General features: G+C 41.8%; 1 protein-coding gene across 1 annotated transcript in view; it reads right to left on the bottom strand.

Annotated features, from left to right (window-relative positions):
- Positions 1-24,958, bottom strand: part of myo10 (myosin X) — a 253,221-nt gene that overhangs the window by 180,261 nt on the left and 48,002 nt on the right. The window contains exon 2 of the mRNA XM_065013323.1: positions 17,973-18,071. Within this exon, the coding sequence (XP_064869395.1) occupies positions 17,973-18,071 (99 nt within the window). The remainder of the gene's footprint in view (positions 1-17,972; positions 18,072-24,958) is intronic.

Below are 24,958 nucleotides of genomic sequence, written 5' to 3'. Positions count from 1 at the left end.
GTTTTCTATGTTTTGTGTTTCTATGTTTCTATGTGGAGGCAGCATCATGCTGTGGGGTTGTTTTAAAGCAGCAGGGACTAGGAGACTAGTCAGGATCGAGGGAAAGAAGCAAAATACAGAGAGATCCTTGAGTAAAACCTGCTCCAGAGCGCTCAGGACCTCAGATTGGGGCAAAGGATCACATTCCAACAGGACAACGACCCTAAGCACACAGCTAAGACAACACAGGAGTGGCTTCGGGACAAGTCTCTGAATGCCCTTGAGTAGCCGGGGCAGAGCCCTGACTTGAACCCTATCTGCTATCTGTAAATAGCAGAACCATATTACCAAGTAAAATTCAGAGTGTGTGTAAATGTACTTGATGAATAAAGGTGATTTTGATTCTGATAAAATTGTCTAAAAAGTATAAAATGTCAAGATAAGTGTTTTAAAAATACATAAACACTGAAGCATTGTATTGCCACTCCAAACTTTTTCGTTCCTACTTCCTGGTCACGTTATACAGCACACTGCCCATGAGGCCCAGTATTAAGCCAAGCGACAGATACTAGCGTGAGTAAATCTCTCACGGACAAAGCTATGAGACACTGCTACGACTACTAACTGATGGCGCCGGAGGGGATGGTTTGCCGTTTTACGGTCCCCTAACCAATTGTGCTATTATGTGTATTTTTTAACGTTATTTGTAACTTATATTGTACATAATGTTTCTGCCACGGTCTCTTATGACTGAAAATAGCTTCTAGATATCAGGACAGCGATTACTCACCCGGTACTGGAAGAAGATTTTTTCTGTAACGATTCGGACGCAAAGGATTTACTCCAGACATCCGACAAGGCCCTTGTCCAGGTATTTCGCAGGACAAAGAGGTGGCGATATCGGGGACGTAGGTCTGGGTGCCTTGTAAGGATCAGACGCCGAGTGGGTTGGTCCTATTAGCCAACGTACAATCACTGGATAATAAAATAGACCAATTTTAGACGCTCATCCTGAGGCGGCGCTCCTAGTGGCTGGGAACTTTAATGCAGGGAAAATTACATCTGTTTTACCTCATTTCTACCAGCATGCTAAATGTGCTGGTAGAAAAGAAGAAGAAAAAAGCTCACACTCACCCTCCATTTGGCAAATCTGACCATAATTCTATCTTCCTGATTCCTGCATACAAGCAAAAATTAAAGCAGGAAGCACCAATGACTAGATCAATAAAAAAAGTGGTCAGATGAGGCAGATGCTAAGCTACAGGACTGTTTTGCTAGCATAGACTGGAATATGTTCTGCCTTTCTTCCGATTCTTCAGTCACTGGCTTCATCAATAAGTGCATTGATGACATCGTTCCCACAGTGACTGTACGTACTAGAGGTCGACCGATTAATCGGAATGGCCGATTAATTAGGGCCAATTTCAAGTTTTCATAACAATCGGAAATCGGTATTTTGGGGATTTTTTTTTTTAACACCTTTATTTAATCTTTATTTAACTAGGCAAGTCAGTTAAGAACAAATTCTTATTTTCAATGACGGCCTAGGAACAGTGGGTTAACTGCCTGGTTCAGGGGCAGAACAATACATTTTCACCTTGTCAGCTCGGGGGATCCAAACTTGCAACCTTAACTAGTCCAACGCAATAACGACCTGCCTCTCTCTCGTTGCACTCCACAAGGAGTTACGCGAATGCAGTAAGTCACGGTAAGTTGCTAGCTAGCATTAAACTTATCTTATAAAAAACAATCAATCATAATCACTAGTTAACTACACATGGTTGATGATATTACTAGATATTATCTAGCGTGTCCTGCGTTGCATATAATCTGACTGAGCATACAAGCATCTGACTGAGCGGTGGTAGGCAGAAGCAGGCGCGTAAACATTCATTCAAACAGCACTTTTGTGCGTTTTGCCAGCAGCTCTTCATTGTGCGTCAAGCATTGCCAGTGATGGGCCGTCAGGGCCAGCAAGGCCTTCTCTGCTGGCCTAAAACATCATCAGAATATATATATATTTTTAAAATATATTTTCCCACAAATATGTATTAAATTATTCCCCAGAGTAAGAGTTATACTCTTCATTTCATAGCTTTCCTCTTGGCTGCACTGCTTCCAGCCCCAGGTTGAGATTTGGAGGGCTGGTCTTTATGTTAGATCTTTTATCCAATCATATTCAGCCATCATGTGTTGCCAGGGGCCTAAATCTGCCCTCAGGCCTTCAGAATCAACAGTGCGGGCGCTTTTAGCTTAAAGTGAATGGAAATGAAAATTGAGTGTCAACCAATCAGCTTTAGAGTTGGCTATTGTACGCCTGCTGGCTGGCTCCAGTGTTACACTGCGTGCACGTCTTTTGATTGGATTACCAATATTGAGAGGCAGGTCCTATACGGGCAGGTCTATGCAGAACCTCAGAACTAGGAAACTGAATTTGATAAACAAATTAATTTGCGTACTACTAAGCTGTTTTTTCAACCCACAATGGCGGAAGGAGGAGAAGATATCGATTTGGTCGAGGAAATAATTATAACGCCATTCTCAAGACAAACTTTTCAAGAAAAGTTAGACATTGTCAGGAGAGGTCGCCCGACGCCGACGCTACAAAGCCTGTCACAGGCGGGAAAGGGGTTCGTTCGCCACTTTCAAAGTTCCAACTACGAGCGCTATCAATGGCTCACAGGCTCCGAGAAGCACTGCAAACTGTACTGCTGGGAATGCCTATTATTTGCAAGTGATCAATTTGGTGTTTGGAGCCACTGGCTTTGCAAACTTGAGTTGTCTAACCAAGGCAGCAACGAGACACCAAAGTACGGCTGGGCACTTACAAGCAATGGTGCTTTTGAAAATTTTGGGGACACCCGAGTGGATCTACAGCTCAACGAACAAGCGCGCAGGGCAACGGGAGCTGCACAATGAAAAGATATTGTACTCTTCCCCTGCAATTCTCTGAATAAAAATGTTAATTTCAAGGTGACGCAACGCCTGGTTATACTGCGTTTCTGTCTAAATGTATAGTGTCTAGAGCCATGGCATCATAATGATGGTAATAAGAGGTGGATAAATTCGGGTGGGACTGTGTAGGACCGCACTGAAGGCCCAGGTCTCAGGCCCACGGCACGCCACTGAGCATTGCGCTGTTTATGACTTCAAGCCTATCAACTCCCGAGATGAGGCTCGTGTAACCTAAGTGAAATGGCTAGCTAGTTAGCGCGTGCTAATTGTCGATGTGTTCCTGGTTCGAGCCCAGGGAGGACCGAGGAGAGGGACGGAAGCTATACTGTTACACTGGCAATACTAAAGTGCCTATAAGAACATCCAATAGTCAAAGGTTAATGAAATACAAATGGTATAGAGGGAAATAGTCCTATAATTCCTATAATAACTACAACCTAAAACTTCTTATCTGGGAATATTGAAGACTCATGTTAAAAGGAACCACCAGCTTACATATGTTCTCATGTTCTGAGCAAGGAACTGAAACGTTAGCTTTCTTACATGGGACATATTTTACATGGAACATATTGCACTTTTACTTCCTTCTCCAGCACTTTGTTTTTGCATTATTTAAACCAAATTGAACATGTTTCATTATTTACTTGAGGCTAAATTGATTTTATTGATGTATTATATTAAGTTAAAATAAGTGTTCATTCTGTATTGTTGTAATTGTCATTATTATGTTTATGATTATGTTTAATCGGTATCGGCTCTTATGGTCCTCCAATAATCGGTATCGGCGTTGAAAAATCATAATCGGTCGACCTCTAGTACGTACATACCCCAACCAAAAGCCATGGATTACAGCCAACATCCTCACTGAGCTAAAGACTTTAATCCCACTATGACCTCCGACAAACCATCAAAAATGCTTGAATCGTACTACACCGTCTCCGATGCTCGTCAGATGTGGCAGGGCTTGCAAACTATTACAGACTACAAAGGGAAGCACAGCCGAGAGCTGTCCATTGACACGAACCTACCAGTTGAGCTGAATTACTTCTATGCTCGCTTCGAGGCAAATAACACTGAAGCATACAATAGAGCATTAGCTGTTCCGGACGACTGCGTCATCACGCTCTCCACAGCCAATGTGAGTAAGACCAACATTCACAAGGCCGCAGGGTCAGACGGGTTTCCAGGACGTGTACTCCGAGCATGTGCTGATCAATTGGCAAGTGTTTTCACTGACATTTTCAACTTGTCCCTAACTGGCACTGTAAAAAAACATGTTTCAAGGAGACCAACATAGTCCCTGTGCCCAAGAACACAAAGGTAACCTGCCTAAATGACTACCGACCCATAGCACTCACGTCTGTAGCCGAGAAGTGCTTTGAAAGGCTGGTCATGGCTCACATCAACACTATTATCCGAGAAAAACTAGACCCACTCCAATATGCATACCGCACCAACAGATCCACAGATGATGCAATCTCAATTGCACTCCACACTGCCGTTTCCCACCTGGAAAAAAGGAACATCTATGTGAGAATGCTATTAATTGACTACGGCTCAGTGTTCAACAACATAGTGCCCTCAAAGCTCATCACCAAGCTAAGGACCCTGGGACAAAACACCTTCCTCTGCAACTGGATCCTGGACTTCCTGACGGGCTGCCCCCAGGTGGTAAGGGTAGGTAACAACCCATCCGCCATGCTGATCCTCAACACGGGGGCCCCTCAGGGGTGTATGCTCAGTCCCCTCCTGTACTTCCTGTTCACTCACGACTGCATGTCCAGGCACGACTCCAACACCATCATTACATTTGCTGATGACACAACAGTGGTAGGCCTGGTCATCAACAATGATGAGACAGCTTATAGGGAGGTCAGAGACCTGGCTGTATGGTGCCAGGACAACAACCTCTCCCTCAACGTGATCAAGACAAAGGAGATGATTGTGAACTACAGGAAAAGTAGGATGGAGCATGCCAGCATTTTCATCGACGGGGCTGTAGTGAGCAGGTTGAGAGCTTCAAGTTCCTTGGTGTCCACATCACCAACAAACTATCATGGTCCAAACACACAAAGACAGTCGTGAAGAGGCCACTACAATGCCTATTCCCCCTCAGGAGACGGAAAAGTTTTGCCATGGGTCCTCAGAACCTCAAAAAGCTCTACAGCTGCACCATCGAGAGCATCACTGGCTGGTATGGCAACTACTCGGCCTCCGACTGCAAGGCACTACAGAGGGTAGTGGGTATGGCCCAGGACCTTTATCCAGGCAATGTCAGAGGAAGGCCCTAAAAATTGTCAAAGTCTCCAGCCACCCTATTCATAGAATGCTGACTCTGCTACCGCATGGCAAGCGGTACCGGAGCGCCAAGTCTAGGTCCAAAATACTTCTTAACAGCTTCTACCCCCAAGCCATAACACTCCTGAACAGCTAATCAAATGGCTACCCAGACTAATCCAACAATGTGATTTTCTGGATTTTTTTTCTCATTTTGTCTCTCATAGTTGAAGTGTACCTAAGATGAAAATTACAGGCCTCTCTCATCTTTTTAAGTGGGAGAACTTGCACAATTGGTAGCTGACTAAATACTTTTTGCCCCACTGTAAGTAAGTAAGCATTTCACTGTAAAGTCTACACCTGTTGTATTCGGCGCATGTGACAAATAACATTTGATTTTATTTGATTTTAACTCAATTACTATACCTTTGTTTTAAACTGGATGAGTGAAGAACGTGAAGATAGAACCACAATGAAATACTACGCTTATTAAACAAATAAGTGTAGGTTTATCTGACATTATTCTTTAGCATTTGTAGCCCCTGCGCTAGACCTTTGGAATGACATCAGAAATTTGATGTGCAAATAAAACAGAAATAATAGGTAAAACATCTATACTTTGCCATTGGGGATTGTTTATGGTTTCAGACCCACTAACTTCTCCCATTCTTTAAAATTAACTAGACAGATAACTGCACAGATAAATCCCCACCATTCCTCTCATCATCAAACCAGGTGGTTCAAGTCACCATTCATCTTTCCCTGTATTGTTCTCAACTCAACTCAGTGACTGTCGCCACTGTCAAAAGGGCTGAAACTTGATCAAGAGAGAGGGCTATTTGACCTGGTGCACACTTAAAACCCCCCTCCGAACCCAAAACCATCTTACCCTTGACACAATTTGACAGTTGCCATGACAACGATGAACCTACTAGGTCCGCTAGGCTCCAACCGACATAAGCCCATGCACACACGCGAACAAACACAGACACACACAAACACTTTTGCTTGTTCTCTATTAATTAAACTAAAAATCTACTTTGGGTGAGGACTACTGCTTTGTTTTTGGGGTTGTTTAGGTAAGGGAGTGAGCGTGTGCTTGAACAAGCTCCAGCTGAACAACATCTGCTCCAAGAGCAGTTTCGCCAATGTTCAGTGAACAACAGGTGTCACTGCATTTGTGTTACCCAGGTAATATGAACAGGTGGCCGGCGGAGACCAATCTCCTCTACCCCTCCTCCCACCCACCCCCCACTAGCTGAAGATCCTTCTGCATTATACCTGCACACCTTCTCCCTTCCTTCTTCTCTCCCTACCTCTTTTCAACCTACCCCATCCCCCTCTTCCAATCATCTCATTACCCTGTAAGAGAGCAACAAGATCCCATCTCTAACAATAACAGTAATTCCCTCCTCATTCTCAGGTTACACTAGTCCATACCGATCTAGTTACAGTTTTAATTCCCCCCATTCTTGGAAGAGCCTGCAGAACTCCTTGCGTCTTGATTCCCTGGTGCCACCAGGTGGTTTAAGAGTTGCAGACGTATTGATTGAATAAAGAGATTGTTGTGATTGTAATGTAGAAAATTGTAACATATACACTACCGGTCAAAAGTTTTAGAACACCTACTCATTCAAGGGTTTTTCTTTATTTTTTACCATTTTTACCATTTTTACTATTTTATACAACTCATCCCAAACCGTCTCAATTGGGGTGATTGTGGAGGCCAGGTCATCTGATGCAGCACTCAATCACTCTCCTTCTTGGTGAAATAGCCCTTACACAGCCTTTGTTTTGGGTCATTGTCCTGTTGAAAAACAAATGATAGTCCGACTAAGTGCAAACCAGATGGGACGGCATATTTCTGCAGAATGCTGTGGTAGCCATGCTGGTTACGTGTGCTAAATAAATCACAGACAGTGTCACCAGCAAAGCACCCTCACACCATCACTCCTCCTCCATGCTTCATGGTGGGAACCACACGTGTGAAGATAATCCGTTCATCTGCGTCTCACAAAGGTACGGCTTTTCTCAAAATCTGAAATCTGAAATTTGGACTCACCAGATGTCCATGCCTTGTGTTTCTTGGCCCAAGCAAGTCTCTTATTTTTACTGGTGTCCATAAGTAGTGGTTTCTTTGCAGCAATTCGATCATGAAAGCCTGATTCACGCAGTCTCCTCTGAACAGTTGATGTTGAGATGTGTCTGTTGCTTGAACTCTGTGAAGCATTTAATTAGGCTAGAATTTCTGAGGCTGGAACTATAAGGAACTTATCCTCTGCAGCAGAGGTAACTCTGGGTCTTTCTTTCCGCTGGCGGTCCTCATGAGAGCCAGTTTCATCATAGCGCTTGATGGTTTCTGCAACTGCACTTGAAGAAACTTTTTCCGCATTGACTGACCATGTATTACAGTAATGATGGACTTAATTATGGAGTATTATGTGTAGATTGATGAGGGAAAAAATTATTTAATCCTTTTTAGAATAAGGCTAAAAAGTAACAAAATGTAGTGAAAGTCAAGGGCTCTTGAATATTTTCTGAATGCACTGTATAATCTCAGACATAAATCAATTCCCTATTATATATATATAGGCTACATATAGGCTTATATATATATATAGGAAGTTATGAGACAATGAATTCCCACGAAATGGTGGGAGAAAGTGCATATATATAGATCACCAGTAGTAGCCTATATTTACTGTTAATTCCCATAATTTCTAATCTACAATGTTTGTTTGGTTACAGTAATTTCTGTTCATGCATTCAATGTATTATCAGGGCCTAAAATGTACTTTTTGTTTAATTACCATTCAAAATATTTTCTCCAGCTAAAATTACACAAAAAAAAAAAAAACAGATGAGCATGCTTTGTAATGTTTCAAAAACAAACATGTATTACTAATAAGAAATAATGTATTGTTTAATACAGGATTTTTTTGTGACCTGAGCCTTTTAACCAGAATATCAAGATGAGACAAACATTTTCACCTGGCCCTTTAAGGGCGGGAAGTTACCGTGGTAACGCTACTGGAGAGTCATGTCCCTGTGAGAGTGAGAGTCTGACTAATAGCTGTATTGTCTTCTCTTCTCTATCAGCTGAAACTAAAGCATAGAAAAAAAAGCTAGTATGTGAACCAAAACATGTAAATAGCCAAGAAAGACAAGGACAAAGTCCCACTTCAGTAGACTTTCATTTCAAGCTAATTAGACCAACTTATGCCTGTGCACAGCACTTCTAAAAATGAATCGTTCACTCAGCTCTCTACATGCGCACTGCCCCTTGCCAGGCACTGTTGCACCTCGAGGTGAGATGGGATTTGTAGTTTGTTGACTTTACCAGCTTTTAAACAAAATGGCAGAAATACTTTGATAACAGCTACTGCAGCATTTACTTTGCTATAAATTAGATCATACATTACTATTTGTATTCACAAATGCGAGTGAAATTGTCACACTGTGGAGCCCTGACCACCCGCCAAGGTGGCTGGTGAAACGGACATCTTTACCCACCAATGCCAAAATCGACCCGCAGGTGGCAGGTGTTTATTTGATTGTATTATTATTATTACAGTCATTTACATTTCTCATTGTCGGATATTTATTTTGAAGATCTCACAACCCATGCTGCACTTTTGAGAATTATATTTATGAATTTTGTCAATTTGAAATCAAATCAAATTTTGTTGGTTACACATGGTTAGCAGATGTTATTGCGAGTGTAATGCTTGTGCATCTAGTTCCAACAGTGCAGCAATATCTATCAAGTAATCTAACAATTCCACACCAACTACCTAATACACACACATCTAAGTAAAGGAATGGAATAAGAATATATACATATAAATATATGGATGAGCATTGACAGAGCGGCATAGGCAAGATGCCATAGATGATATAAAAGAAATGGTATATACAGTATATATGAGATGAGTAATGCAAGATATGTAAACATTATTAAAGTGGCATTATTAAAGTGACTAGTGATCCATTTATTAAAGTGGCCAATGATTTCAAGTCTGTATGTTGGCAGCAGCCTCTCTGAGTTAGTGATGACTGTTTAACAGTCTGTTGGCCTTGAGATTGAAGCTGTTTTTCAGTCTCTCTGTCCCAGCTTTGATGCACCTGTACTGACCTAACCTTCTGGATGGTAGCGGGGTGAACAGGCAGTGGCTCGGGTGGTTGTTGTCCTTGATTACCTTTTAGGCCTTCCTGTGAAATCGGGTGCTGTAGGTGTCCTGGAGGGCAGTTCATTTTTTCCCTGGTGATGCGCTGTCTAGACCGCATCACCCTCTGGAGAGCCCTGCAGGTTGTGAGCGGTGCATTTGCCGTACCAGGCTGGGATACAGCCCGACAGGATGCTTTCAATGGAGCATCTGTAAAAGTTTGTAAGGGTTTTTTTAGGTGACAAGCCACATTTCTTCAGCCTCCTGATGTTGAAGAGGCGCTGTTGTGCCTTCTTCACCACACTGTCTGTGTGGGTGGACCATTTCAGTTTGTCCGTGATGTGTACGTCAAGGAACTTAAAACTTTCCACCTTCTCCACTGCTGTCCCATTGATGTTGAGGGGTGCTCCCTATGCTGTTTCCTGAAGTCCATGATCATCTCCTTTGTTTTGTTGACGTTGGTTGAGATGTTATTTTCCTGACACCACACTCTGAGAGCCCTCACCCCCTTCTTGTAAGGCTGTCTCATCATTGTTGGTTATCAAGCCTACTGCTGTTGTGTCGTCTGCAAACTTGATGATTGAGTTGGAGGCGTGCATGGCCATGTAGTCATAAATTGGAAACAGGAAGTACAGGAGGGGGCTGAGCACGCACCCTTGTGGGGCCCCAGTGTTGAGGATCAGCGAAGTGAAGATGTTGTTTTCTACATTCACCACCTGGGGGCGGACTGTCAGGAAGTCCAGGACCCAATTGCACAGGGCGGCGTTGGGACCCAGGTCCTCAAGCTTAATGATGATCTTGGAGGGTACTATGGTGTTGAACGCTGAGCTATAGTCAATGAACAGCATTCTTACATAGGTATTCCTCTTGTCCAGATGGGATAGGGCAGTGTGTAGTGTGATGGCGATTGCATTGTCTGTGGACCTATTGGGGCTGTAAGCAAATTGAAGTGGGTCTAGGGTGAAATGTAAGGTGGAGGTGATATGATCCTTGACTAGTCTCTCAAAGCACTTCAAGATGACAGAAGTGAGTGCTACGGGGTGATAGTTCAGAAAATGTATTCATTGTCTTTTGTTTGAAACGCTCCTGTCAATGTTGAGTTAGGAAAGAACCTGATTATGCATATAGAAGTAGGACTAGTTGGCTTCCTGAGTTTCGCAGTGCTAGCTGTGCCATTAGAGATCCTGGTTCAAGTCCAGGCTCTGTCGCAGCCGGCCGTGACCGGGCGACCCGCGGTGCCGTGCACAATTGGCCCAGCGTCATCCAGGTTAGGGGAGGGTTTGGCTGGCAGGGATGTTCTTGTCCCATCGCACTAGCAACTCCTGTGGCGCGCAATGCATGCTGACACGGTCGCCAGGTGTACAGTGTTTCCTCGGACACATTGGTGCAGCTGGCTTCTGGGTGAAGTGGGCATTAGAGCTGCTCGGCTTGGCAGGGATGTGTTTCGGTGGACGCACGGCTCTAGACCGTCGTCTCTCCCGTTCGCGAGTTGCAGCGATGGGACAAGACTGTAACTACCAATTGGATACCACAAAATTGGGGAGAAAAAATGGTAAAAAAAAAGTGCAAATGTAGGCCTATAAATATGCCAATTTGGAGATATCTGATAATATTTCTCATTGTCTTAACTCACCACCACTAATAAGCTGTGGAGCTTCTCGAAGTATATTTTCTTCACCTCAAACAGCAAGTAAATGAAGACTGTTTTTATAATCTACTGAGAATCACAATAATTCCTCAAAGTATTTGAACAATATTTCCAGCTCTCTCCATTTCTAAAACTACTCCGCAGTCTGAAAATGTAATATCTGAACCAGTGGAAACGTCCTAAAATACCTGATTATTTCTTATCCCTTGCACAAATAGCCTACAGCTGGTGCGGGAATATTGCAGATTAACCACAGACAATGATCTTGAGATACAAGACTATTATAAATTAAATTGAACTGTTCCACAAAAATCTGCACATGAAAATCATAACTGGCACTCAGATCGGTAGAAAAGGTAAGATAAATTGGCACTCCAAATGGAAAAGGTTGCCGGCCACTGGCTGGTGTAGCCTATTACCGGCAACTTCAGGAGCATAACGGCAGAATCTGTGAAGGACGGCGGGAGGAAGGTTCGGAACAGTTTTTTTTTCTGGTTAGGCTATCTTGATCTCTGGCTCTCTTGAGTCATTTGTATCTTAATTATTTAATGCAACAGCCAGATTAAAGCATCAGACAAATTTTGTACTTGGTTGATTTTCTCAAAACATATATGGAAAAATACACGTTTAAACATTTCGACCAATCAAAGAAACGATTCCTGGTCGAATTTTTTTGTTGTTGGTGTTGTCGGGGACAGCCCTAGTAGAAATGCAGGAAATTAGCTTTAGATGCCCAAAACAATTCTGAGGGAGGACACCCAGACCCACCGTCAGGTTATGTCCCTCCCTCTTCTAAAGTTGTGCCCCTGTGTCATACACCAGTACAATATCCTTTACAACTCTGTTCCACGATAAAAAGCAGACATAAAAAAGTTCCCTTTACACTGCATTTACCTCAATCTCTTACACAAACAATACCCATTCAGGTACCTGTATGTATACAGTATTAGGAAGGCATTTCTTACATGGAATAACAACTCAATATCATAAACAATTCTTACTGTGCTTCATTTTTTCTGTAATACAGACAATGCCAATATAATTGACCTAAATCATATACCCCAGCAGAGTGCCTGTGACATCTTTACATGATATCTACCAACTAAACCGCTCTATGTGTGAGTCAACCTGACAGCAGTGAGACACCTTAAGCCCTTAAAGGGATTGACCGTGAAACACTGCTTTGTGCTGAGCCAAAACGGATTTAAAACCTAACAACACATATTGACACAAGCCAAGACACTTCTGACTGGTTAATGGCCTTGAGGTCATTGTCGGATAGACCATTTTAAACCCTTTACTACAGTAAGCTAAAACAGGATCACACAGTGTTTCTTGGTAGTCTTCAATAACACAGAAATACGAGCCTTTGGTCATTAATATGGTCGAATCAGGAAACTATAATTTCGAAAACAAAACTATTATTATTTCAGTGAAATACGGAACCGTTCGGTATTTTATCTAACGGGGGGCTTCCCTAAGTCTAAATATTCTTGTTACATTGCACAACCTTCAATGTTATGTCATAATTACATAAAATTCTGGCAAATTAGCTCGCAATGGGCCAGGCTGCCCAAACTGAAAACATTTGAATGAATATTAGGAGTACAGGAATATTTCTGGCATTGTTCGACAGCTCGGATTGTACCCTATTTATGGGAATCACTGTTATTTACCCCAATCCTAAAGTTACAATGGGAATAAAAGAGCTGTATGTTTAAATTGTTTAACCTGTAGCCAATGTTCTATAGCCTATGCTCAAGCTTTTGCTCGCCTGAGGTAGACTAACTCATGATGAGCTGTATACTACACTATTTACCAAGAGAGTTTTCATCTATATTTTTCAAAGTTGTATAACAAAAAAAAACAAAAAAAACGTCCTCTCACTGTCAACTGCGTTTATTTTCAGCAAACTTAACATGTGTAAATATTTGTATGAACATAACAAGATTCAACAACTGAGACATGAACTGAACATGTTCCACAGACATGTGACTAACAGAAATGGAATAAGTTGTCCCTGAACAAAGGGGGGGTCAAAATCAAAAGTAACAGTCAGTAGCTGGTGTGGCAACCGTCTGCATTAAGTACTTCAGTGCATCTCTTCCTCATGGTCTGCACCAGATTTGCCAGTTCTTGCTGTGCGATGTTACCCTACTCTTCCGCCGAGGCACCTGCACGTTCCCGGACATTTCTGGTGGGAATGGCCCTAGCCCTCACCCTCCGATCCAACAGGTCCCAGACGTGCTCAATGGGATTGAGATCCGGGTTCTTTGCTGGCCATGGCAGAACACTGACATTCCTGTCTTGCAGGAAATCACGCACAGAACGAGCAGTATGGCTATTTATTTTTTTACCTTTATTTAACTAGGCAAGTCAGTTAAGAACAAATTCTTATTGTCAATGACGGCCTAGGAACAGTGGGGAGCCTGCAGGAAGGGTACCACACGAGGGAGGAGGATGTCTTCCCTGTAACGCACAGCGTTGAGATTGCCTGCAATGACAACAAGCTCAGTCCGATGATGCTGTGACACACCAACCCTGACCATGACAGACCCTCTACCTCTAAATCGATCCCGCTCCAGAGTACAGGCCTCGATGTAATGCTCATTCCTTTGACGATAAATGCGAATCCGACCATCACCCCTGGTGAGACAAAACCGCGACTCGTCAGTGAAGAGCACTTTTTGCCAGTCCTGTCTGGTCCAGCGACGGTGGGTTTGTGCCCATAGGCGATGTTGTTGCCGGTGATGTCTGGTGAGGGCCTGCCTTACAACAGGCCTACAAGCCCTCAGTCCAGTCTCTCTCAGTCTATTGCGGACAGTCTGAGCACTGATGGAGGGATCGTGCATTCCTGGTGTAACTCGGGCAGTTAATGTTGCCATCCTGTACCTGTCCTGCAGGTGTGATGTTCGGAAGTACAGATCCTGTGCAGGTGTTGTTACACGTGGTCTGCCACTGCGAGGACAATCAGCTGTCCGTCCTGTCTCCCTGTAGCACTGCCTTAGGCATCTCACAGTACGGACATTGCAATTTATTGCCCTGGCCACATCTGCAGTCGTCATGCCTCCTTGCAGCCTGCCTAAAGCACGTTCACGCAGATGAGCAGGCACCCTGGGCATCTTTATTTTAGTGTTTTTCAGAGTCAGTAGAAAGGCCTCTTTAGTGTCCTAAGTTTTCATAACTATGACCTTAATTGCCTACCGTCTGTAAGCTGTTAGTGTCTTAACGACCTTTCCACAGGTGCACGTTCATACATTTTTTTATGGTTCATTGAACAAGAATGGGAAACAGTGTTTAAACCCTTTACAATGAAGATCTGTGAAGTTATTTGGATTTTTACGAATTATCTTTGAAAGACAGGGTCCTGAAAAAGGGATGGTTCATACTTAATGAGTATATACTACATACTATATAATATTAGTTTATTTTAGTATACTGTAAACTAACGATATCGTTTCAGTTGAGCGTACTAGAGCTTTGCCTGTCTATAGGAAGTTGATGCTCTTGCTATGTAACCTCTTGCTAGCTTGTTAGCATAAAAAATTACTAGCTAAACATTTTAAGATTTCGGGTGTGTTTGTAAATTCAGTCTTGAGTGCCAGAGCATGCTCTGTGGATTTGTAAATCCAGAGCGTTGTCAGATTGTCCGTTCGAAAATTCAGAGCATTACACTCTCGGAGCCTTCAGAGCACACACTAGACACTCTGGCCGAGAAGTAGCGCTGATCCGAGCGATCAACAGCAGTCAAGCACCCAAGCTAACTGGCTAACGTTGGCTAGCTATTTCCACACAAATGAGAGAACACCTCACTCTGACCATTTTACTCTCCCTAGCAGAGCTGGTTAGGCTGTTTTCATGTTATCTAGAGGATTGGTGACTGTAACTGTGCTGCGGGCAACAATTTAATTACTCTTTATTTTGCAGACATTTACTGACACTGACCATATTCAGTGGGTGTTGAACGTTCGTAAATTCATCAGTTATTATGTGCGAGAGTGCTCTGAAATTGGAGTAGATAGCCAGAATTAACAATGCCCATTGAAACACACAAGGACTATACCACTTAGCTAAGAATTATGTGAATAATCAAGTCAATAAATGTTTGGTAGCAGATAGTAAATATACTGTCTGGCAAGTTTGATGTATTAGTAGCCAACTAACATAAGGTAACTAGCTAACATACCGGTAGATACTGCCGTAATGCTATGCGGTTCGTAAGGATAGCATAGCTGACAAATTGTCTGACAAAATAATCTGTAACCTAACTTATTTGAAAAGTAATTACTTTATTACATTGCTCAACATTTTCTAATTAGTTAGTTAAAGCAATTAATTTAATAATTAGTTAAAGCAATGAATTTGTATCTCGTCGGACTTCGGCTGCTTATTTTCCGACATTTTCTTCAACTCTGAAAACCACGCCCAGTTTCTGGAGAATTGCATTGTGGGGCCTAAAATCACGGAAATAGTGTCTACTGCTTGTATACTTTGTATTTTGGCAAATTTAGTACAACATCCGGGAACTTTTGGCATACTAACTATATCCTTACTATGACCAATAAGCATACTATATACTCAATTTGCGTCACAAACAGTACGGTTAGTATAAGTATTCAAACTTAGCTTAATAAGACTAAAACTATACCTAAAATATCTGACAAAATGAACACTGGTTTAAAGGGGAAGCTCGGGATTTTACAAGTTGATGTTAGATGTTTCCTCACCCTCAGGGTAGTATTTTGGCCAGGAGGAACCATGCTTCGGTTTTCTGTAAGTAGCCACTACAAAATTCAGCTAACTTTATCCACATTAGCTAAAAATCTAAATGGGAATTTCATGGCAAAATCAACTGAAATCAATTCAAATCAACTCCATACTTGGTTTGTTCTGGCCATTAAAAAAAAGGCAAACACATTCCTTTGATTGCTAGCTAGTGGTGGCTAAAGTTCCCAGAAATGGCAAAATGTAAATTTCCGACTAAATAGACATACCCAAAAGTTAATGTGTAATTACATGATTCTGACATGCCAATACTTGGTATATTTGGAAAGAAAACATCTGGGAGATTATGAGGAAATGATCAGAAGATAGATAGGAGTTACATAGTTCAGAATACATAAGATCAAGCAGACACAAAATAACAGTTTATTTTTAAAGTAGTCTTTCATTGACAAGATATACCTGAATTATTGATGCTCAGAGCTGGAAGATGGCTCCCACAACATGTGAACAATATCAGGGGAAAAAATGGGATTGATAGACCTGACAACTAGAAATGGGCAGATGTTTTAGTCAGTGGTGTCAGCTGTGGTCACGGGACGTTTCCAAGTGTCCCTAAACCTCTCCAAAGTGGCATATGGAAGTAAATTAGATAATTCCAGTGATATTACATATTTACAATCCCTAAATGCTATTTGTTCAGTATAAAAACACAATTTCTACCATATTAACCTCGCTTAAACAGCTCCAACAATCTTCTTACGTTCAGCCATTCATCAGTCATTTGTGTAAGTGTGTATGTTGAGTGTCCTTCACTAAAGCGTGCTGAAAGTCAGTTGTTAATTTGTTTACTGTGAAATAGCATTGTATATGGTTAAACACAATTTTTTCCAAAAGTTTACTAAGGGTTGGTAATGGGGTGATTGGTTGGCTATTTGAGCCAGTAAATGGTGCACTACTATTCTGGGGTAGCGGAATGACTTTTGCTTCCCTCTAGACCTCAGGGCACACACTTTCCTTTAGGCTTAGATTGAAGAGATGGCAAATAGGATTGGTAATATTGTGGCAATGTTAGCCAGTTGAGCTAAAGCCTGTTAACCCACTGTTCGTCGGTCGCCGATGATATGGATGTCAAATAAGGCAGCCCCCCGCACCTCTCTGATTCAGGGGGGTTGGGTTAAATGCGGAAGACACATTTCAGTTGAATGCATTCAGTTGTACAACTAACTCGGTATCCCCCTTTCCCTTTCTTGAGGTTTCAGTCAAGCTAAACCACCCACCTCCTGAAATTCAGACAGGACTGTGTAAACGTGAGTGTTAGTTGTCTGTCAGGGCTGTGTCAACTTCAGTGGCATCAATGCTCTCTTTCTAAGGTGTTGTTAGCAACTGACCTCTAGGGAGTTAAACCCAGCAGCCTAAATAACAAACTCAACAGTGTTTTGAGTTGTGGGTAAGTGTAACCAAAAGTACACACCAAAACACAGTGGTGTTCAAAGTGACCTTACAGTTTAATAAGCAGTAAACCAGGCATTTCAAGAGCCTGTCCCACATCATTTTATGGGTGTATCAGCCTGCACTACCAGTATGCTCTTCCCTGTATACTGGTTGCCTCCTCTGTAGTGCTCATCGTCAAACCATTGTTAGAAGTTGATGACCACTTGCTTCAAAAGCAAACACAACAGTATTGTAAGAAAAACACTCTTAAAGTAACCTATATTGAGTTGTATAGGCATAGTAGTGTCCAGCCTTTAATTGAGTCCTTTCCAGGACCATCCTCTTTAGAGAAATCATGCTTTATATGTTGCAACAATAAAAAAGGTTTATTTCCGGTCTGAATATTCCTTAAACATAGTTGATCATTTTGGCCTTAGCAAATTCCATTGAAGTTAATTTGATTTTTGCGCTATGACCCCTAAACGAGCTACAAACCTGTCGATCCCTTGTTTTCACAATATATGGATCAAAGCATTTAAAAAAAGACATCTTTTCCTTTTTCCCCAAGGCCTGCTGTCCTGTGTTTCTAACATGCTATGTATATTGCCTATGTTGTGCTGCCAGATACTGTCAATGCAGGCAAGGTTGGGAAAAGGGGGATCCCAACCAATAAACACAGAACTCTGGCAGCCCCAAAAGTAGGTAAGCACCACCTTGAGGTGTTGCCAGATTTTTATTGTAACTCACTTGGGTGAATATTTTTTTTTTTAAGGGGAGTGTTATGGTCTTACCTGTCCATATTCAGTAGCGAAAACCACCACGCCTCCAGAGCAAGAGGAAACAGTGCTGGGGAGGTACTGTTCTTCCTCGCGTAACCACACACGGGCGCCCTGTATAAAGAGACAAATAGTCACCATTGAGACTAGCGTGTCTTTTTCAAGGGAGCACTGCATATACAATTTCATAGAACAAAAAAAATCAATACAATAGAATAAAGTAAAATACAGCACAACACAAATTGCACAAATAACTAAACCTGTAAATTCAAATTGCCATACTTCCTAGACTTGTATTCACTCAGCTACTGGAACTTCTTAATAGGAACATTAAAAAACTGGAAAGTAAGGTTCCTAAACGTGTAATGAATATTATCAAATGACATAATCTTGCAGAACTCAACACCACAGACCACAATATCAAACAATCAAAAAAATATAGCAAAAAAGAAAACTTCCCAGTATAACAATAAAATCACACTGGTCTTTGTTTTGTCACCTCAGATATACAGTACCAGTCAAAAGTTTGGACACATCTCATTCAAGGGTTTTTCTTTCTTTATACTATTTTCGACATTGTAGAATAATAGTGAAGACATCAACACTATGAAATAACACTTGAGATTTGAGATTCTTCAAAGTAGCCACCCATTGCCTTGATGACAGTGACTTTCAACGTGGCACTGCTTTTCAGCAAGTCAGTTTGGAAAATGTCTGCCCTGCTAGAGCTGCCCCGGTCAACTGTGAGTGCTGTTATCGTGAAGTGGAAAAATGTAGGACTTTGGCGATGTCATCTATAAAATAGCCTCCAACACCCTACTCAACAAATTGGATGCAGTCTATCACAGTGCCATCCTTTTTGTCACCAAAGCCCCATACACTACCCACCACTGTGACCTGTACGCTCTCGTTGGTTGGCCCTCGCTTCATACTCATCGCCAAACCCACTGGCTACAGGTTATCTACAAGTCTCTGCTAGGTAAAGCCCTGCCTTATCTCAGCTCACTGGTTACCATAGCAGCACCCACTCGTAGCACTCGCTCCAGCAGGTATATCGCACTGGTCACCCCCAAAGCCAATTCCTCCTTTGGTCGCCTTTCCTTCCAGTTCTCTGCTGCCAATGACTGGAACGAACTGTAAAAATCACTGAAACTGGAGACTCATATCTCCCTCACTAGCTTTAAGCACCAGCTGTCGGAGCAGCTTACAGATCACTGCACCTGTACATAGCCCATCTGTAAACAGCCCATATATCTACCTCATCCCCATACTGTATTTATTTATTTATCTTGCTCCTTTGCACCCCAGTATCTCTACTTGCACATTCATCTTCTGCACATCTGCCATTCCAGTGTTTAATTGCTATATTGTAATTACTTCGCCACCATGGCCTATTTATTGCCTTAATTCCCTTATCTTACCTCATTTGCACTCACTTTTCTTTTTTTCTACTGTATTATGTGACCAATAACATCTGCTAAACATTGTATATAGACTTTTTGTTTTCTTTTGTTCTACTGTATTATTGACTGTATATTTTGTTTATTCCACGTGTAACTCTGTGTTGTTGTATGTGTCGAATTGCTATGCTTTATCTTGGCAAGCTCGCAGTTGCAAATGAGAACTTGATCTCAAATAGCCTACCTGGCTAAATAAAGGTTTACATTTTTTAAAATAAACATGCGCCAAATAGAACCGGTGTAGTAGACCTTACTGAGAAATTCTTACTTAAATGCCCTTTACCAACAATGCAGTTCAAGAAATAGAGTTAAGAAAATATTTATAAATAAACTAAAGTAACATTTTTTAAATAAAAGTAACACAATAAAATAACAATAACGAGGCTATATAGAGGGGGTAGAACCGATTCAATGTGCGGGGTACAGGTTAGTCGAGGCAATTTCTACATGTAGGTAGGGGTAAACTATGCATATATACTATGCATAGATAATAAAGAGTGAGAAGAAGCAGGGTAAAAACAAAATCAAAGGGGGGGGGGGGTATCAATGTAAAGTGGCCACTTGATTAATTGTTCAGCAGTCTTATGGCTTGGGGGTTCAGTGACTTTAGGTGGCTTAATAATTTCTTTCAACAATAAAATATGATTTAACAACATTTCTGAAAATGGATACGGTGCATTCAGAAAGTATTCACACCCCTTGACTATTTCCACATTTCCACGTTTTGTAACATACCAGCCTTATTCTAAAATGAATTCAATAAATAAAAAATCCTCATCAATCTACACACAACACCCCATAATGACAAAGCAAAACCTGGTTTGGAGAAAGTTTTGCAAATGTATTAAATATAAAAAACAGAAATAGCTTATTTACATAAATATTCATACCCTTTGGTATGATACTCGAAATTGAGCTCAAGTGCATCCTGTTTCCATCGATCATCCTTGAGATGTTTCTACAACTTGATTGGAGTCCACCTTTGGTAAATTCAATTGATTGGACATGACTTGGAAAGGCACACACCTGTCTATATAAGGTCCCACAGTTGACAGTGCATGTCAGAGCAAAAAGTCATGAGGTCAAAGGAGCTCTGAGACAGGATTGTGTTGAGGCACAGATCTGGGCAAGGGTGACAACAACAACAAAAAACACAGTGGCCTCCATCATTCTTAAATGGAAAAAGTTTGGAAACACCAAACATTTTCCTAGAGCTGACCAAACTGAGCAATCGGGGGAGAAGTGCTTTGGTCAGGGAAGTGACCAAGAACCCGATGGTCACTCTGACTGAGCTCCAGAGTTCCTCTGTGGAGATGAGAGAACCTTCAAGAAGGACAACCATCTCTGCAGCACTCCATTAATCAGGCCTTTATGGTAGAGCGGCCAGACGGAAGCCACTCCTCAGTAAAAGGCACATGACAGCCCACTTGGAGTTTGCCAAAAGGCACCTAAAGGACTCTCAGACGATGAGAAACAAGATTCTCTGGTCTGATGAAACCAAGATTGGACTCTTTGGCCTGAATGTCTCGAGGAAATCTGGCACCATCCCTACAGTGAAGCATGGTGGTGGCAGCATCATGGTGTGGGGGTGTTTTTCAGTGCCAGGGACTCTGAGACTAGTCAAGATTGAGGAAAAGATTAATGGAGCAAAGTACAGAAAGATCCTTCATGAAAATCTGCTCCAGAGTGCTCAGGACCTCAGACTGGGGAAAAGGTTCACCTTCCAACAGGATAAGGATTCTCTAAGCACACAGCCAAGACAACGCAGGAGTGGCTTTGGGACAAGTCTCTGAATGTCCTTAAGTGGCCCAGCCAGAGCCCGGAATTGAACCCGATCAAACATCTCTGGAGAGACCTGAAAATAGCTGTGCAGTAACATTCCACTTCCAATCTGACATAGCTCGAGAGGATCTGCAGAGAAGAATGGGAGAAACTCCCCAAATACAGGTGTGCCAAGCTTGTAGCGCCATACCCAAGAAGACTTGAGGCTGTAATCGCTGCTAAAGGTGCCTCAACAAAGTACTATGTACAGGGTCTGAATACTTATGTAAATGTTATATATATATATTTTTTTTAAATAAGTTAGATTTTTTTTCTCTCCAAAAACCTGTTTTTGCTTTGTCATTATGGGGTTAGAGTTAGATTGATGTCTGTGGATTGATGAGGGGAAAAAAATATTTAATCCATTTTACAATAAGGCTGTAAAGTCAAGGGGTCTGAATACATTCCGAATGCACTGTATATAGCATTTTGGAATGAAACTCTTACACACTGCAGCTTTGAACTTCTGAACCCCCTTACACGGAATGCTCATTATCAAAAACTCCCATGTATGTCACAGCAGCTGATGACTAATCGCTTTTGACAGGCAGCTGCATAGCGTTGACCTTTCCCTTAGCCAATAGGGTCACAGCTGTCAGGAACTGGGAAACGTATTACGGATTCAGGTTACAGGAGGTTTATACCTGGGGCATACTTTAGCACACTCAGGAGAGCAGTAAACATTGTGGTATATTGAGGCCTTTAACTTTTGTGACTAGGGGGCAGTATTTTCATTTTTGGAAAAATAACGTTCACGTAGTAAACGGGATATTTTGTCAGGACAAGATGCTAGAATATGCATATAATTGAAAGCTTGGGATAGAAAACACTCTAAAGTTTCCAAAACTGTAAAAATATTGTCTGTGAGTATAACAGAACTGATATTGCAGGCGAAAGCCTGAGAAAAATCCAACCCGGAAGTGCCTCATGTTTTGAAAGCGCTGCGTTCCAATGCGTCCCTATTGAGCAATGAATGAGCTATCAACCAGATTACTTTTCCTCCATATTCCCCAAGGTGTCTACAGCATTGTGACGTAGTTTTATGCATTTATGTTGAAGAATACCCATAAGTGGCTACATTGCGCAACTGGTCACCTGATGGCTCCCAGAGTGATTCTCGCATAAAATACAGAGGTAGCCATTATTCCAATCGGTCCTACTGAAAAACCAATTGTCCCGGTGGATATATTATCGAATAGATATTTGAAAACCACCTTGAGGGTTGATTATAAACAACGTTTGCCATGTTTCTGTCAATATTATGGAGCTAATTTGGAATATTTTTCGGCATTTTCGTGACTGCAATTTCCGGGCGATTTCTCAGCCAAACGTGAAGAACAAATGGAGCTATTTCGTCTACAAAAATAATATTTTTGGAAAAAAGGAACATTGGCTATCTAACTGGGAGTCTCGTGAGTGAAAACATCCGAAGCTCATCAAAGGTAGACGATTTAATTTGATTGCTTTTCTGATTTCCATGACCAAGTTACCTGCTGCTAGCTGGACAAAATGCTATGCTAGGCTATCGATAAACTTACACAAATGCTTGTCTAGCTTTGGCTGTAAAGCATATTTTGAAAATCTGAGATGACAGGGTGATTAACAAAAGGCTAAGCTGTGTCTCAATATATTTCACTTGTGATTTTCATGAATAGGAATATTTTCTAGGAATATATATGTCTGTTGCGTTATGCTAATTAGTGCCAGTCGATGATTGCGCTCCCTCATGCGGGATGGGGAGTCACTAGAGGTTAATGAGCGTGGACGATTGAGGTGGAACACAACTTCTGAAGAGGCTTCTATTTAATGTGACCTAGATGTTTTGTACTTTTTTTGTTGTTGTGAATGTTCACATCTTTACAGCTGGATAATTACTAATTACTCAAGTTGTTTTTTTCTCCGTGAGCCCAACTTGGAACTGGCAACCCACTGGACATACGTTTTTACTGGGTGTATATGAACAGAAGTAAAAGTGTGTCGAATATTACTGTTCTCAAATGTTTAATTCCAGCTGATCAGAGGTCTCTTTAGCTATTCACCTCCTGATGCCAAAGTTACACTTGGGATATGGAACACTGATCCTAGATAATAGCTTATAGAGGCAATCCCTGCCAAGAGCAATCTACTGCCCTCACTTTGACTATCAGACAAAGAGTTTCACTTTGCACATAATATGACCCCTATCAGTCAGGCAGTCAATAATCTCATATCTTTGCGGGGATGCCTCTTAAATGCATAGCCACATGTGTGCAGTACTCATTAGTATGACCAGCCAATGTTAATGAGAAAAACATACTGTGCTATTTGAAGAATGGTTTGGCAAGGGCCATGGGGTCCCCTTATTGAACTGGGCCAATGATTGACCTCTGACCCCTGACCCATAAGCCCTACACCTGACTGACCTGGATGACTTGCTGAGTTCTGTCTGAACCGGCACCTGACTGAGAAGAGATGCAAGGAAGAGAGAGAGAGGGGTTCCAACTGTTACCCCTTCACCTACCCACCCACCCACCCACCCAGCCAACCACCAACCCACACAGGTTGCATGTCTACCCTATCAGCAGTGTATCAATGAAGAGCAGTAAGTTGTTCTAATCTAAACCCTGGACAGACTCCCGCTGACGAGAGAAAACACACACGTTAGAAGAACAAGGGATCACCTAGGAAGAGATACATCTGGACTACAGGGTATACTAATAAAGGAACTCATCTTTCCATATGAGAAATGTGACTGATTAACTTTATTCAAAGCAATAGGATTTCAGAGGTTTTAGAGAAAAATAAATATTTTAATTTACATGATATACAGTGCCTTGTAAAACAATTTAGACTTCATTTTTGGACTTCATGTGACATACACAAAATAATCCAAATTGGTGAAGTGAAATGAAAAAAATGACTTGTTTCAAAAAATTAAAAAATGTAAAAACAGAAAGGTGGTGCGTGCATATATATGTATTCACACCAGTTGCTATGAAGCTCCTAAATAAGATTTGGTGCAACCAATTACCCTCAGAAGTCACATAATTAGGTAAATAAAGTCCACCTGTGGACTAAGTGCCACATGATCTGTCACATGATCTCAGCATATATACATACACCTGTTCTGAAAGGCCCCAGAGTCTGCAATACCACCAAGCAAGGGGCACCACCAAGCTAGCGGCACTATGAAGACCAAGGAGCTCTCCAAACAGGGCAGGGACAAAGTTGTGGACAACTATACATCAGGGTTGGGTTATAAAAAAATATCAGAAAATTTGAACATCCCACAGAGCACCATTAAATCCATTATAAAAAATTGACAGAATATGGCACCACAACAAACCTGCCAAGAGAGGGCCACCCACCAAAACTCACAGACCAGGCAAGGAGGGCACTAATCAGATAGACAACAATGAGACCAAAGATAACCCTGAAGGAGCTGAAAAGCTCCACAGCGGAGATTGGGGAGCTCTCCATAGGACCACTTTAAGCCGTAAAATCCACAGAGCTGGGCTTTACGAAAGAGTGGCCAGAAAAAAAGCCATTGCTTAATGAAAAAAAGAAGCAAACACGTTTGGTGTTCACCAAAAGGCATGTGGGAGTCTCCCCAAACATATGGAATAAGGTACTCCGGTCAGATGAGACTAAAATGTAGCTTTTTGGCCATCAAGTAAAACGCTATGTCTGGCGCCAACCCAACACCTCTCATCACCCCAAGAACACCATCCCCACAGTGAA

The sequence above is a fragment of the Oncorhynchus nerka genome, linkage group LG9b, assembly GCF_034236695.1.
Source record: "Oncorhynchus nerka isolate Pitt River linkage group LG9b, Oner_Uvic_2.0, whole genome shotgun sequence".
In the NCBI taxonomy this organism is placed as follows: Eukaryota; Metazoa; Chordata; class Actinopteri; order Salmoniformes; family Salmonidae; genus Oncorhynchus; species Oncorhynchus nerka.
The sequence above is the reverse complement of the archived record's forward strand: the minus strand, read 5'-3'. Positions and strand labels throughout refer to the sequence as shown.